Genomic DNA, 15,857 nt, shown 5'->3' on the forward strand with positions numbered 1-15,857 from the left:
CATAGGGGTAATCAAGCACAGTTTATAGGGGTAATTCAGGACCCCATCACATTAGAAAATAATATGCACATTTATTTCTACTACCAAAGTGCATGACCATACATTTTCCAACATTGTATTTCATTTGCCACTTTCTTTCCCATTCTCGGAATCTGTCTAAGTCCTTCTGCATCCTACCTGTTTCCTCAACACTACCTGTCCCTCCACCAATCTTCGTATCATCTGCAAACTTGGCAACACCATCTATTCCATCGTCTAAATTATTTATATACAGCATAAAAAGAAGTGGTCCCAACATGGACCCCTGTGGAACACCACTAGTCACTGGCAGCCAACCAGAAAAAGAGCCTTTTATTCCCATTCGCTGCCTCCTACCAATCAGCCAATGCTCTAACCATGTTAGTAACTTTCCTGTAATACCATGGGCTCTTAACTTGGTAATCAGCCTCATGTGTGGCACCTTGTCACACATTATCTTAGAGAGGATGTGCTGAAACTGGAGAGGGTTCAAAGGAGGTTCATGAAAATTATTCTAAGATTGAATAGCTTGTCATATGAAAAGTGTTTGATGGCTCTGAATTCAGAAGAATGAGAGGTGACCTCATTGAAACCTACCACATGGTGAAAGGCCTTGATAGAGTGGATGTGGAGAGGATCTTTCCTATGGTGGGAGAGTATAAGACCAGAGGACACAGCCTCAGAATAGAGGGGCATCCTTTAAGAACAGAGATGAGGAGGAATTTCCTTAGCTGGAGAGTGGTGAATCTGTGGAATTCTTTGCCACAGGCAGATGAGGAGGCCAAATCTTTATGTATATTTAAGGCAGAGGTTGATAGATTCTTGATTGGTCATGGGCATGAAGGAATATGGGGAGAAGGCAGGAAATTGGGGCTGAGAGGAAAAATGGATCAGCCATGAAGAATGTTGGAGCAGATTCAATGAGCCAAATGGCCTAGTTCTGTTCCTATATCTTATGTTCTTATTTCATTGTCCTTTGTGTTTCAGTCTGGTTTAAGACATTTCAATGTTCTTTGTATTCCCAAACTTTGTATTTCAGACTGGTTACTCTTATTTTTTGAAACTGCAATAAGTCAACCTGTTTAATATTTTCTTGCTGGACAACCATGGTTAGTGTGGTCTGATGGGGCCGGAGAAGCTCGACCTGATCTAACCACTCTGATCATCACTTTGAACCCTCTCTGAATCCGTATTGTTCACTGCCCTCCAGAGAGGTCACCCTAATGACAGATCTACTTCTGTACTCCAACCACCCTGGGCTTTCTGCCCCTGGAGTCCACAACTGTGCCAGCTTGATTTGCTCGCAGATTTCCACAGATGTATTGTGGAAAGCATTCTGACTGGTTGTATCACCATCTGGTATGGAGACAGATCTGCACCAGACAGGACTGGAAAAGCTGCAGAACATTGTAAACTCAGACACCTGCGTCATGGGCGGTGGCCTCCTCAACATGAGGATGTCTTGAAAAGGTGATGCAAAAGGGCATTAAGGACCCCCATCACCAAGGACATGTCCTCTTCTCATTGTTACCATCAAGGAGGTGTACTGGAGCCTGAAGACACACAGTCAGTGTGTCATGATATGTGCTGGCAATATGGGAACCCAAGTGCGGAGGAAAGACAAATCCTGATGCAGAAAAGGGGACGAGAGTTTATGCATAACAATTCCAAAAGAACTTCGATGGCTTGGCCAAGTGACACCGCAGAAAGGAAAATTTTCAAGTCTTGAACCCCATGATTAACAGTGTTTGGGCATCCACTTAAATAATACAAGCAACACAGAATCCCTGAGCCCATCAAAATAAAGTTAATAAGCTTAAACAGAAAGCACAGGGAAACTGCATTACGAAGAGTGAGTTCTTCAAGAAAAACACAAAGAACTCTAAACAATTAACAAATCTCATTAAAAAACAATTAACCAATTCATGTGCTCCAAAAGCCTTGGAGACCTTGGCATGCACATCACTGATCTGTGGTCTGTGTATACCAGCTCTGTGGGGAAAAAAGCACAGACAGCCTCTTTCACCTCAGATGGTTGAAGGAGTTTGGTATGGGTCCCCAAATCCTAAGGACTTTCTACATGGGCACAGTTGAGAGCATCCTATATAACCATATAACAATCACAGCATGGAAACAGGCCCTTCTAGTCCGTGCCAAACTCTTACCCTATCCTATTCCCACTGACCTGCACTCAGCCCATAACCCTCCATTCCTTTCCTGTCCATATATCTATCCAATTTAACTTTAAATGACAACATCGAACCTGCCTCAACCACTTCTGCTGGAAGCTCGTTCCACACAGCCACCACTCTCTGAGTAAAGAAGTTCCCCCTCATGTTACCCCTAAACTTTTGTCCTCTAATTCTCAACCCATACCCTCTTGTTTGAATCTTCCCCACTCACAATGGAAAAAGTCTAACCACGTCAACTCTATCAATCCCCCTGATAATTTTAAACACCTCTATCAAGTCTCCTCTCGACCTTCTACGCTCCGAAGAATAGAGACCTAACTTGTTCAACCTTTCTCTGTAACTTAGGAGATGAAACCCAGGCAACATTTTAGTAAACCTCCTCTGTACTCTCTCAATTTTATTGACATCCTTCCTATAATCCAGTGACCAAAACTGTACACAATACTCCAGATCTGGCCTTACCAATGCCTTATACAAATTCAACATTACATCCCAACTCCTATACTCAATGCTCTGATTAATAAAGGCCAGCAAACCAAAAGCTTTCTTCACCACCCTATCCACATGAGATTCCATCTTCAGGGAACTATGCACCATTATTCCTAGATCCCTCTGTTCTAAAGCATTCTTTAATGCCCTACCATTTACCATGTATGTCCTATTTTGATTAGTTCTACCAAAGTGTAGCACCTCACATTTTTCAGCATTAAAGTCCATCTGCCATCTTTCAGCCCACTCTTCTAACTGTCCTAAATCTCTCTGCAAGTTTTGAAAACCTACCTCATCATCCACAACACCACCTATCTTAGTATCATCTGCATACTTACTAATCCAATTTACCACCCCATCATCCAGACCATTAATGTATATGACAAACAACATTGGGCCCAGTACAGATCCCTGAGGCACACTACTAGTCACCGGCCTCCAATCCGACACACAGTTATCCACCACTACTCTCTGGCATCTCCCATCTAGCCACTGCTGAATCCATTTTACTACTTTCATATTAATGCCTAACGATTGAATCTTCCTAACTAACCTTCCGTGTGGAACCTTGTCAAAGGCCTTACTGAAGTCCATGTAGACAACATCCACGTTTTACCCTCATCAACTTTCTTAGTAACCTCATCAAAAAATTCAATAAGATTTGTCAAACATGACCTTCCACGCACAAATCCATGTTGACTGTTCCTAATCAGACCCTGTCTATCCAGATAATTATATATACCATCTCTAAGAATACTTTCCATCAATTTACCCACCACTGACGTCAAACTCACAGGTCGGTAATTGCCAGGTTTACTCTCAGAACCCTTTTTAAACAATGGAACCACATGAGCAATACGCCAATCCTCCGGCACCATCCCCGTTTCTAATGACATTTGAAATATTTCTGTCAGAGCCCCTGCTATTTCTACACTAACTTCCCTCAATGTCCTAGGGAATATCTTGTCTGGACCCGGAGACTTATCCACTTTTATATCCCTTAAAAGTGCCAGTACTTCCTCTTCTTTAATTGTCATACTTTCCATAACTACCCTTCTTGTTTCCTTTGCCTTACACAATTCAATATCCTTCTCCTTAGTGAATATCGAAGAAAAGAAATTGTTCAAAATCTCCCCCATCTCTTTTGGCTCCGCACATAGCCGTCCACTCTGATTCTCCAAGGGACCAATTTTATCCCTCACTATCCTTTTGCTACTAACATAACTGTAGAAACCCTTTGGATTTATTTTCACCTTACTTGCCAAAGCAGCCTGGTATCTTCTTTTAGCTTTTCTAATTTCTTTCTTAAGATTCTTTTTACATTCTTTATATTCCTTGAGTACCTCATTAACTCCAAGCTGCCTATATTTATTGAAGATCTCTCTCTTTTTCTGAACCAAGTTTCTAATATCTCTTGAAAACCATGGCTCTCTCAAACTTTTAACCTTTCCTTTCAACCTAACAGGAACATAAAGATTCTGAACCCTCAGAATTTCACCTTTAAATGACCTCCATTTCTCTGTTACATCCTTCCCATAAAACAAATTTTCCCAATCCACTCCTTCTAAATCCTTTCGCATCTCCTCAAAGTTAGCCTTTCTCCTGACTGGCTGCATCACTGCCTGGTATGGGAACTGTACTTCCCTCAATTGCAGGACTCTGCAGAGAGTGGTGCGGACAGCCCAGTGCATCTGTAGTTGTGAACTTCACACTATTCAGGTCATTTACAGAGATGGGTGTGTAAAAAGGGCCAAAGGATCATTGGGGACCCGAGTAACTCCGACCACAAACTGTTCCAGTTGCTCCCATCCAGGAAATGGTACTGCAGTATAAAAGCCAGGACCAACAGGCTCTGGGACAGCTTCTTCCACCAGGCCATCAGACTGATTAACTCATGCTGATACAATTGTATTTCTACGTTATATTTACTGTCCAATTGTACATACTATTTATTACAAACTACTATAAATTGCACATTGCACATTTAGACAGGGACATGACATAAAGATTTTTACTCCTCATGTATGTGAAGGATGTAAGAAATAAAGTAAATTCAATTCAACGCTCTTCGGTGCCCTGTTAACAAAATTTTAGGACAGCTTCTTCCCCTCCGCCACCAAATTTCTGAATGTACACTGAACCCATGAACACTACCTCACTGTTTTCTTTTTTCACTCTCATTTTGCACTAATTATTTAATTTAATTATAAAGTGTAAAGTATAATTATGTATACGAGGGGTGATTGATAAGTTCGTGGCCTAAGGTAGAAGGAGTCAATTTTAGAAAAGCTAGCACATTTATTTTGCAACATAGTCCCCTCCTACATTTACACACTTAGTCCAGCGGTCATGGAGCATACGGATTTTGGACCTCCAGAAAGTGTCCACAGCATGGTTTGAAGTTTGAAGTTAATAACTCATCAGGGGTGATTGATAAATTTGTGGCCTAAGGTAGAAGGAGATGGGTTATTAACTTCAGACGTTCTGCATAATCACTCCAAGAGTTGACCTGCATGTACATGTAACTAGAGCTGTATAACTCATCTCCTTCCACCTTAGGCCACGAACTTAAGAATCACTCCTGCTGTGGACACTTTCTGGAGGTCCAAGATCCGTATGCTCCACAGCCGTTGGAATAAGTGTGTAAATGTAGGAGGGGACTATGTTGAAAAATAAATGTGCTAGGTTTTCTAAAATTGACTCCTTCTACCTTAGGCCACGAACCTATCAATCACCCCTCGTACAAATATATATAATTGTAATTTACAGATTTTCTTTAATTATGTTTTGCAATGCGCAAATTTCACAACATATGCTAGTAATATTAAACCTGCTTCTGATTTTGATGCCACCAAGGTTGTTGGGTGGATGTTGAGGGTCTGAGGGTTGCTGAAATATCTTCAGTGGGTGGCTTCATGGTCTGTGCTCCTACCTACAGGCCCGTGGAGAGTATTGTCGCTGACGTTCAGCGGGGGACGGGAGGCTCATACGGGGCAGAGAAGCTCGTGGAACTCAGCAAACTGCTGCCTGACAAAGAAGAGGTAGGTGTCTCTCTGGGGAGGTGCTAGGAGCAGGACTGGGTTGGAAAGGGCTGCAGGGGGGTATCGATGTAGGCAGTGGCGAGACTGCAAGGCTCTGTGCGGGGGAAACCAGAGCCAGATTGTACAAATTTGAAAGGGTCTTCTGAAGCGGTGACCAAGAACATCGATGAGAGCAAGGTGGTAGATGTCTACATATGACCATAATTCATAGGAGCAGAATTAGGTGACTCAGCCTATTAAGTCTAGCCAACCATTCCTTCATGTTTGATTCATTATTGCTTTCAACCTCATGTTCCTGCTTTCTCCCCATAACTTTTGATCCCTGACTAGTCAAGAACCTATCAACCTCTGCTTTAAATATACCCAAAGACTTGGCCTGCACAGCCATCTGTGGCAATGAATTCCACAGATTTACCATCCTCTGGCTAAAGAAATACCACTCATCTCTGTTCTAGATGTATTCTGAGCACGTGCCTTCTGCTGACTCAGTATAGGGAACGACCCCTCCACATCAACTCTATCTAGGCCTTCCAATATTCACAGGGTTTGAGTAGGCATCTCCCTGAACTTCATGACCCAGGTAGGCTGAGAGCTGATAAAACTTCATAGTTTACTGGCCGTCATCAGGTGGGGTTTTGAGGGGAAGAATTGGGCTGTTATGTTGCAACTGTACAAGATGTTGATGAAACCTCTCCCAGAATATTCTGTGCATTTCTGTCACTATGTGATAGGAAGGATGTCATTATGAAAGAGGGTGTGGAATCGATTTACAAGGATTTTTCTGTGACTGCATGGCTTGAGCTATGAGGAAATACTGAATGAAGAAAAAAATATAAGCCATTTGTCTAACTGGATTAACCTTCCATTGACTAGGGATAATTATAGCACTTTTGTTACATAATTACTTGTTCCTCCTTGGGTTATTGACTGTGGCATCTGTCCAACAATAGGTATTAAACAAGACCGTAAGATCATAAGAGATAGGAGCAGAATTAGGCCATTTGACCCATTGAGTCTGCTCCACCATTACATCATGGCTGATCCTTTTCCCTGTCAGCTCCATTCTTCTGTCTTCTCCCCATAACCCTTCATGCTCTGACTAATCAAGAACCTATCAACCTCTGCTTTAAATATACTAAATAACTTGACCTCCACAGCCACCTGTGGCAACGAATTCCACAGATTCACCACTCTCTGGCTGAAGAAATTCCTCCTCATCTCTGTTCTAAATGGATGTCCTTCTATTCTGAGGCTGTGTCCTCTGGTCTTAGACTCCCTCACCATTAGAAATATCCTCTGCACATCCACTCTATCGAGAACTTTCACTCGATAAAAAGCTTTTTACTTTTTAAAAGGTTCCCAATCCTCTAACTTCCAACTAATCTTTGCTCTATTATGTGCCCCCTCGTTAGTTTTTACGTTGTCTGCCACTGTTATGTACTCTTGCCTTTAGAATACTTATTCATCTTTGGGATATATCTATCATGTGCCTTCTGAATTGCCCCCAGAAATTCCAGCCATTGCTGGTCTGCTGTCATCCCTGCTAGTGTTCCTTTCCAATCAGTTTTGACCAGTTCCTCTCTCATGCCTCTGTAATCCCCTTTGCTCCGCTATAATACTGATACATATGACTTTAGCTCCCACTTTCCAAATGCAGGATGAATTCTACTACTATTACCGAAGGCAAACACAAGGAAATCTGCAGATGCTGGAAATTCAAGCAACACACACAAATTGCTGGTGGAACGCAGCAGGCCAGGCAGTCGACATTTCGGGCCAAGACCCTTCTTCAGGACTCCTGACGAGGGGTCTCGGCCCGAAACGTTCACTGTGCTTCTTCCTATGGATGCTGTCTGGCCTGCTGCATTCCACCAGCATTTTCTGTGTGTTACTATTACCTAAGGGTTTGCTTTACCTTAAGTTCTCTTAATCAATTCCATTTCATTGCACAACATCTAGTCCAGAATAGCTAATCTCCTAATGGGCTCAACCACAAGCTGCTGTAAAACGTCATCTTGCAGACATTCTACAAATTCCCCTTGGAATCCAGCACCAATCTGATTCTCCCAATCGACCTGCATATTGAAATCCTCCATGACTATCGTAGCATTGCCCTTTTGACATGCATATTCTATCTCCTGTTGTAATTAATAGACTGCATCTTTGCTATTGTTTGACGGCCTGTATATACGTAACTCCCATCTGGGTCTTTTTACCTTTGCAGTTTCAAAACTCTACTCACAATAATTCTACACCTTCCAACCCTATGTCACCTCTTTCTAATTATGTGTTTTCATTTTTTACCACCTTTCTGCCTGTCTTTTTGATGCAATGTGTATCCTTGTATGTTAAGCTCCCAAATATAATCTTTCAGCCATGATTCAGTGATGTCCACGTCATACATGTTCTAACTGTGCTATAAAGTTCATCTATCTTATGCCATACACTGCATGCATTCAAATATAACACTTGCAGTCCTATATTCATCACCCTTTTCTATTTTGCCCCCCTTTTACATTGCAACTCTTCCCCTTGACAGGAATTTTGTTCTATCATCAGCTTGTCCTTGCTAGCATTCTCACTATACACTGCCTCTGTTTGTAAACTCCATTCTAAGCCCTATCACTCTGGTTCCCATCCTTCTACCAGATTAGTTTAAACCCTCCTAAACAGCTCTTGTAAACCTCCCCACAAGGATATTGGCCCCCTGTGGTTCAAGTTTAACCCATCGCTTTTGTACGGGTCACACCCTCCACAGAAGAGATCCCGATGATCCAAAACTCTGAACCCCTGCTCCTGCACTAGTTCATCAGCCACACATTTATCTGCTAAGTGCTCCTATTCTTACCCTCACTGGTGTGTGGCACAGGCAGCAATCCAGAGATTACTACCTTGGAGGTCCTGTTTTTCAGCTTTCTATCTTGCTGTCTATAATTTCTCTTCAGGACCTCCTCACCTTTCCTATCTGTGTCATTGGTGCCCATTTGTACCAAGACTTCTGGCTGCTCACCCTTCCACTTTAGAATGCCGTGGGCCCAATCCAAGATGTCCCTACCCTGGCACCTGGGAGGTAACATATCATCCGGGTATCTGTACTGTATCCACAGAATCTCATCTCTATTCCCCTAACTACGGAATCGCCTGTCAACACTGCAGTCCCCTTCACCTGTCTTCTCTGCTGAGCTGCGGTGCCAGTGACCTGGTCACTGCGGAGAGATTCTGGCAGGCCAGAGGCTGGAGGTCTCCCAGAATTTCCACATCTTGTACAAAGAACGTAACACTGCCCTAACTGTGCCCTCTGTAGACAAGGAATAAAGAAGAAAGAAAAAGAAACTTACCAGATACTTACCTCACCCAAACCTGATGAGGAGAGCCAAAACTGAAGCCTCCCCATTCTAACACTGACCCACTCACACAGCGAGTGCTCCACTTGCCCCTGCCTTATTTTTATTCACCTTTTCTAATGAATCCCGTTCACTGATTAGTTGCAGTCTGACTCCAAAATCTGTGGTGAAGCACTGCTTTTTTAATCTTCAATCGCAGACTTGCGTGAAGTCACCACTTCTCCTCATGCTCCCATTCACTGACTGGGCGCAGTCCAAACAAACTGCTCTATAGTTAGCCCACCCACCATCCGCCTGTCTTCCTCCCTTTTCGAAGAACTGAGTTATAGAGTCATAGAACACTACAGCACAGAAACAGGCCCTTTGTCCCATCTAGTCCATTAATTTGCCTAGTCCCATAGCCCTCCATACCCTTCCCATTCATATACCTATTCAAATTCTGTTCAAATTGAATCTACGTCCACTATTTGCCCTGACAGTTCATTCCACACACTCACCACCATCTGAGAGAAGTTCCCCTTAAATATTTCACCTTTCACCCTTAACCCATGACCTCTAGTTCTATTCTTACCCAAGTTCAGTGGAAAAAGCCTGCTTGCATTTACCCTATCTATACCACTCATAATTCTGTACACCTCTATCAGATCTCCATTCAAGTTTCTATCTTCTAGGGAATGAAGTCCTCACCCTCACCTTCAACATTTCCCTATAACTCAGGTCCTCAAGTCCTGGCAACATTCTTGCAAACCTTCACTGCACTGTTTCAATCTTAGTTACATCTTTCTTATAAGTAGGTGACCAAAACGGAACATGATACTCTAAATTAGGCCTCACCAATGTCTTATTTCAACGTGACATCCCAACTCCTGCACCCAGAACATTGATTTATGAAGGCCAATGTACCAGAAGCTTTCTTTATTACCTTATCTACCTGTGACACAATTTTCAAGGAATTATGGACGTGCAATCCCAGATTTCTCTCTTTTACTACACTCCTCAGTGCCCTATCACTCACTGTGTAAGACCTAGCGTGGTTGGTCCTCACAAACCTCATACTTGTCTGTTAAATTCCATCTGCCATTTTTGGCCAATTTTCCCAGCTAGTCCAGATCCCGCTGCAAGCTTTGATAATCTTCCTCACAATCCACTATCCCCCATTCTTGGGGTTATCCGCAAATTTGATGATCCGGTTTACCGCATTATCATCCAGATCATTGAGAGATGACAAAAAACAGTGGACCCAACACCGATCCCTGCAGCACTCCACTAGTCGCAGGCCTCCAATCAGAGAAGGAAACATGGATAGCCACTCTCTGGCTTCTTCCGCAAAGCCAATATCTAATCCAATTTAGCATCTCATCTTGAATGCCAAGCAACTGAACTTTCTTGACCAACTTCCCATGCGGGACCTTGTCAAAGGCCTTACTAAAGTCCATGTAGACAACATCCACTGCCTTGTCGTCATTAACTTTCCTGGTAACTTCCTTGAAAAACTCTTAAGATTAGTTTGACATGACCTACCATGCACAAAGTCATGTTGACTATTCCTAATCAGTTCCTATCTATCCAAATACTTATATATATATGGTCCCTTAGAGTACAGCACAGAAACAGGCCCTTTGGCCTATCTTGTCCATGCCAAAACCATTTAAACTGCCTTCTTCCAACAACCAGTGTCCTCCATATTCCTACCATCCATGTACAACTTCTCTTAAACTTTGAAACTGAGCTCACGTGAACCACTTGTGCTACACCTCATTCCACGCTCTCAAGACCCTCTGAGTGAAGAAGTTTCCCCTCAAGTTCCCCTTAGACTTCTCACCTTTCACCCTTAAGGCATGACCTCTGGTTCCAACCTCAGTGGAAAAAGTCTGCTTGCATTTACTCTATCTATACCCTCATAATTTTACCTATCAAATTATACTTCTATCAAATCTCATCTTAATCTTCAACATTCTAAAGAATTCAGTCCTAACCTATTCAATCTTTGCCTTATAACTCAGGTCCTCCAAATTTTCTCTGTACTCTTTCATCCTTGTTTGTATCTTTCCTGTACGTAGGTGACCAAAACTGCACACAATACTCCAAATTAGGCCTCACCGACGTCTTGTACAATTTAACAGCGTAACATCCTATCTTCCGTACGCAATATGAAGGCCAATGTGCCAAAACCTTTTTTTATGACACTATCGACCTCTGATGGCAATTTCAAGGAATTAGGTACCTGTATTCCCAGATCCCCGTGTTCTACCACACTCCTCAGTGCCCTACCGTTCACTGTGTAAGACCTACCCTGACTGGTCCTAGTAAAGTACAGCACCTCGCACTTATCTGAATTAAGTTCCATTGCCATTTTTCAGCCCATTTTTCCAGCTGGTTCAGATCCCATTGAAAGCTCTGATGGCCTTCCTCACTGTTCACTGTACCCCCAATCTTGATATCATTCACAAATTTTCTGATCTAGTTCAGCATATCATCATCCAGATCATTGATACAGATGACAAACAACAGACACAACACTGATCTCTGAGGCACTCCATTAGTTACAGATCTCTAGTAGGAGTGGCAACCCTCTACTACCACTCCCTGGCTTCTCCTGCAAAGCCAATCTCTAATCCAGTTTACTAGCTCACCTTGAATGCCAAGCAACTGAACCTTCTTGACCAACCTTCCATGTGGAACCTTGTCAGATACCTTACTGAAGTCCATGTAGACAACATCCACTGCCTTGCCTTCATCCACTTTCCTGGTACTTCCTTGAAAAACTCTATAAGATTGGTTAGACATGACCTACCATGTATGAAGCCATGCTGACTATCCTTAATCAGCCCATGTTTATCCAGGTACTGATATATTCGGTCCCTTAGAATACCTTCCAATAACTTTCCCACACTGATGTCAAACTCACCAGCCTATGATTTCCTGGTTTCTGTTTAGAGCCTTTTTAAAATAGCGGAACAACATGGACTATCTTCTAATCCTTTGCTACCTCTTCTGTCGCTAAGGATATTTTACATATCTCTGCTAGGGCGCTGACAATTTCTGCACTTGCTTCCCATAGGGTCCAAGGGAACACCTTGTCAGGCCCTGGGGATTTATCCACTCTGATTTGCCTCAGGGTAGGAAAAACCTCTTCCTCTGCAATCTGTACAGGGTCCATGAGTCTGTCCATTTCCTGAGTAAATACAGATGCAAAATGAAATATAAGATCTCCCCCATCTCTTTCGGCTCCACACAAAGATTACCATTCTGGTCTTCCAGAGGACCAGTTTTGTCCCTTGCAATCCTTTGGCTCTTACATATCTGTAGAATCCTTTATCATTCTCCTTCACCTGGTCTGCTAGAGCAACTTCATGCCATTTATAGCATTCTTGATTTCTTTCTAAGTGTTCTCTTGCATTTCTTGTGCACCATAAGCACCTCATTTGTTCCTACCTGCCTATGCCTTATGCACTTCCTTTTTTTCTCTTAACCAGGGCCTCAATATCTCTTGAAAGCCAGTAGTCCCTACAATTGTTGTCTTCACCTTTTATTCTGACAAGCATATACAAGCTTTGTAATCACAAAATTTCACTTTTGAAAGCCTCCCACTTTCCAAGTACAGCTTTGCCAGAAAATAGCCTGTCCCAAACCACACTTCCCAGATCATTTCTGATACCATCAAAATTGGCCTTTCCCCTATTTTAAAATCTCAGTCTGTGGACCAGATCTGTCTCTTTGCATATTTACTTTGAATCTAATGGCATTGTGGTCATGAGATGCAGACTTCTGTTACCTGCCCCGTCTCATTCCCTAACAGCAGATCCTGTATTGCATGTTCCCTCACTGGGACTTCGACATACTGATGAAGGAAACTTTCCTGAACATATTTGACAAATTCTGTTCCATCTAGTCCTTTTAAAATATGATATTCCTAGTCAATATGTGGAAAGTTAAAATCACCTACCATAACAACCTTCCAAGGTGTTCTTAGAAAACCTTCCAATACTTTTCCCACTACTGATGTCAGGCTCACCAGCCTATAATTTCCTGGCTTAATCTTAGAGCCTTTCTTAAACCACGGAATAACGCTAGATATCTTCTAATCCTCTGGCACCTCAACCCTGGCTAAGGATGTTTTAGATATCTCTGCTAGGGTCCCTACACTTTCTGTGCTAGTCTCCCACAGGGTCTGAGGGAACACCTTGTCAGGTCCCGGGGATTCATCCACTTTAATTTGCTTCAAGACAGCAAACACTTCTTCCTCTGTAATCTGTAATGGGTCCATGACCTCACTGCTGCTTTGCCTCATTTCTATAGACTCTGTGTCCGTCTCCGGAGCAAATACAGATGCCAGAGATCCATTTAAGATCTCTTCCTTCATTTGCAGCTCCATGCATAGATTCAAGTTCAAAGTTATTTCAAAGTAAATTTATTATCGAAGTACATATATGCATGTCACAATAGACAACCCTGAGATTCATTTTCTAGCGGGCATACTGAATAAGTTGACCAGTGGCCTATCCAGACATCAGAAGTTTTAAGACGAGGGCACTTTTATCAGGTCCATTACCTGAGTACAAAAGACAGCAGTGGGTCGTTACAGCAAAAAAGAACCTTGACCAGCGACCAACAGCGTTTGAGATTGAGTAGCAAGGGGAAATCAAAGGAAAACAGGAGCAAGTGTAGTGGCCATCATCACCGTAGCTGTCAGAAGGGAAGGAAGGAGATAAGGCACACTGTGGTGATAGCAGGTTGAACGGACAGGAGGTTCTGTGGGCGAGAACGAGATTCCTGGATGGTATGTTGCCTCCTGGGTGCCAGGGTTCGGGATATTCTGGCATGGTCCTGCAGGATTGAAAAAGTGCAAATGTCGCTCCACTCTTTAAGAAAGGAGGAGGACAAAAGAAAGGAAATTATAGGCCAGTTAGCCTAACCTGTGGTTGGGAAAGTGTTGGAGTCCATTATTAAGGACAAGGTCTCGGGGTATTTGGAGACTAGTGATAAAATAAGTAAAAGTCAGCATGGTTTCTGTAAAGTCTGACAAATCTGTTTGAGTTCTTCGAGGAAGTAACATGTAGGGTGGACAAAGGAGAGGCAGTGGATGTCACTTACTTGGATTTACAGGTATTTGATAAAGTGATAAAATGGTGTTACAGGAAAGTTACTGGCATGAACAAAGTAATGGCTGACAGGCAGGAGGCAGCGAGTGGGAATAAAAGGGGCCTTTTCTGGTTGGCTGCCAGTGACTAGTGGTGTTCCTCAGGGGCCAGTATTGGGACTGCTGCTTTTCACATTGCTTGTCAATGATTTGGATAACGGAATAGATGGCTTCAAGGCGAAGTTTACAGATGATACAAAGATAAGCGGAGGGGCAGGTAGTGCTGAGGAAGCAATACGCTTGCAGCAGGACAGACAAATTGGAAGAATGGGCAAAAAAGTGGCAAATGGAATACAATGTTGGAAAATATCTGACAATGCATTTTGGTTAAAAGAACAATATCTAAATTATCTAAATAGAGAGAAGGTTCAAACATCAGAGGTGCAGAGGGACTTGGGAGTCCTGTGCAAGGCTCCCAGAAGGTTAATTTACAGGTTGAGTCTGTGGTAAAGAAGGCAAATGGAATGTTGGCATTTATTCCAAGGGAAATAGAATATAAAAGCAAGGAGATAATGCTGAAGTTTTATAAGACACTAGTCAGGCCACACTTGGATTATTGTCAACAGTTTTGGGCTCCGTATCTCAGAAAGGATGTGTTGTCACTGAAGAGAGTCCAGAGGAGGTTCACGAGGATGATTCCTGGAATGAAGGGGTTAAGATATGAGGAGTGTTTGGCAGCTTTGGGCCTGTACTCACTGGATTTAGAAGAATGCATGCGGATCTCATTGAGATCTACTAAATGTTGAAAGGACTAAATAGGGTGGATGTGGAGAAATGTTTCCTCTAGTGATGGTATCCAGAACTAGAGTGTACAGCCTCAAAATTAGAACAGAAGTAAGGAGGAAATCTTTTAGCCAGATCCATGGATATGGTGATGAATCTGTGGAATGCTCTGCCACAGACTGCGGTGGAGGCCAAATCCCTGGATATATTTAAAGTGGAAGTTAATAGATTCTTGATTTGTCGATGCATCAAGGGATATGGTGAGAGGGAAGGTGTATGGGGTTGAATGGGATCTGTGATCAACCATGATGAAATGGCAGAGAAGACTCGATGGGCTGAATGGCCTAATTCTGCTCCTATGTCTTATCGTCTTTTGATATCTCGGATCAAATCCTCAGCATTCTTAAGCAGGAAGGTGAACAGCCAGAAGTGGTGGTCCATGTAGGTACCAATGACATGGGTGGGATGACTGACAAAGTTAAATGGCAGGACTTCCAGGGTTGTGATCTCAGGATTGTTACCCGCACTGTGTGCTGGTGAGGCCAGAACTAGGAAGATGAGACAGTTTAAAACGTGGCTAAGGAATTGGTGTAGGAGGAAGCACGTTAAGATTTTTGGATCATTGAGCTCTCTTCCAAGGAAGGTGGGACTAGTGCAGAAGGGACAGTTTGCACCTGAACTGGAAGGGGACTAGTATCCTAGCGGGAAGGTTTGTTAATGCTGTTTGGTGGGGTTTAAGCTAGAGTTGCAGGGGATGGGAACCACTGTGTAAGAACAGTTAGCGGAGAGGTTGTGGAGTCAGGTGTTGGTAAGACCTGAGATAAAGATTGAGCATGGTACTGAGGAGAGGCTGTTGATGGGGCAAAATTGCAGTCAACAGGATGAGCTGCAATGGGAAAGGTGGACCAAA

At 42.9% G+C, this 15,857-nt stretch overlaps 1 protein-coding gene across 1 annotated transcript in view; it reads left to right on the plus strand.

The window, feature by feature from the left end:
* LOC134349857 (inverted formin-2-like) overlaps positions 1-15,857 on the plus strand; it is a 183,480-nt gene that overhangs the window by 99,843 nt on the left and 67,780 nt on the right. The window contains exon 4 of the mRNA XM_063054815.1: positions 5,638-5,740. Coding sequence (XP_062910885.1) covers positions 5,638-5,740 — 103 coding nt within the window. The remainder of the gene's footprint in view (positions 1-5,637; positions 5,741-15,857) is intronic.

This window comes from Mobula hypostoma, chromosome 7 (assembly GCF_963921235.1).
Source record: "Mobula hypostoma chromosome 7, sMobHyp1.1, whole genome shotgun sequence".
Lineage (NCBI taxonomy): Eukaryota > Metazoa > Chordata > Chondrichthyes > Myliobatiformes > Myliobatidae > Mobula > Mobula hypostoma.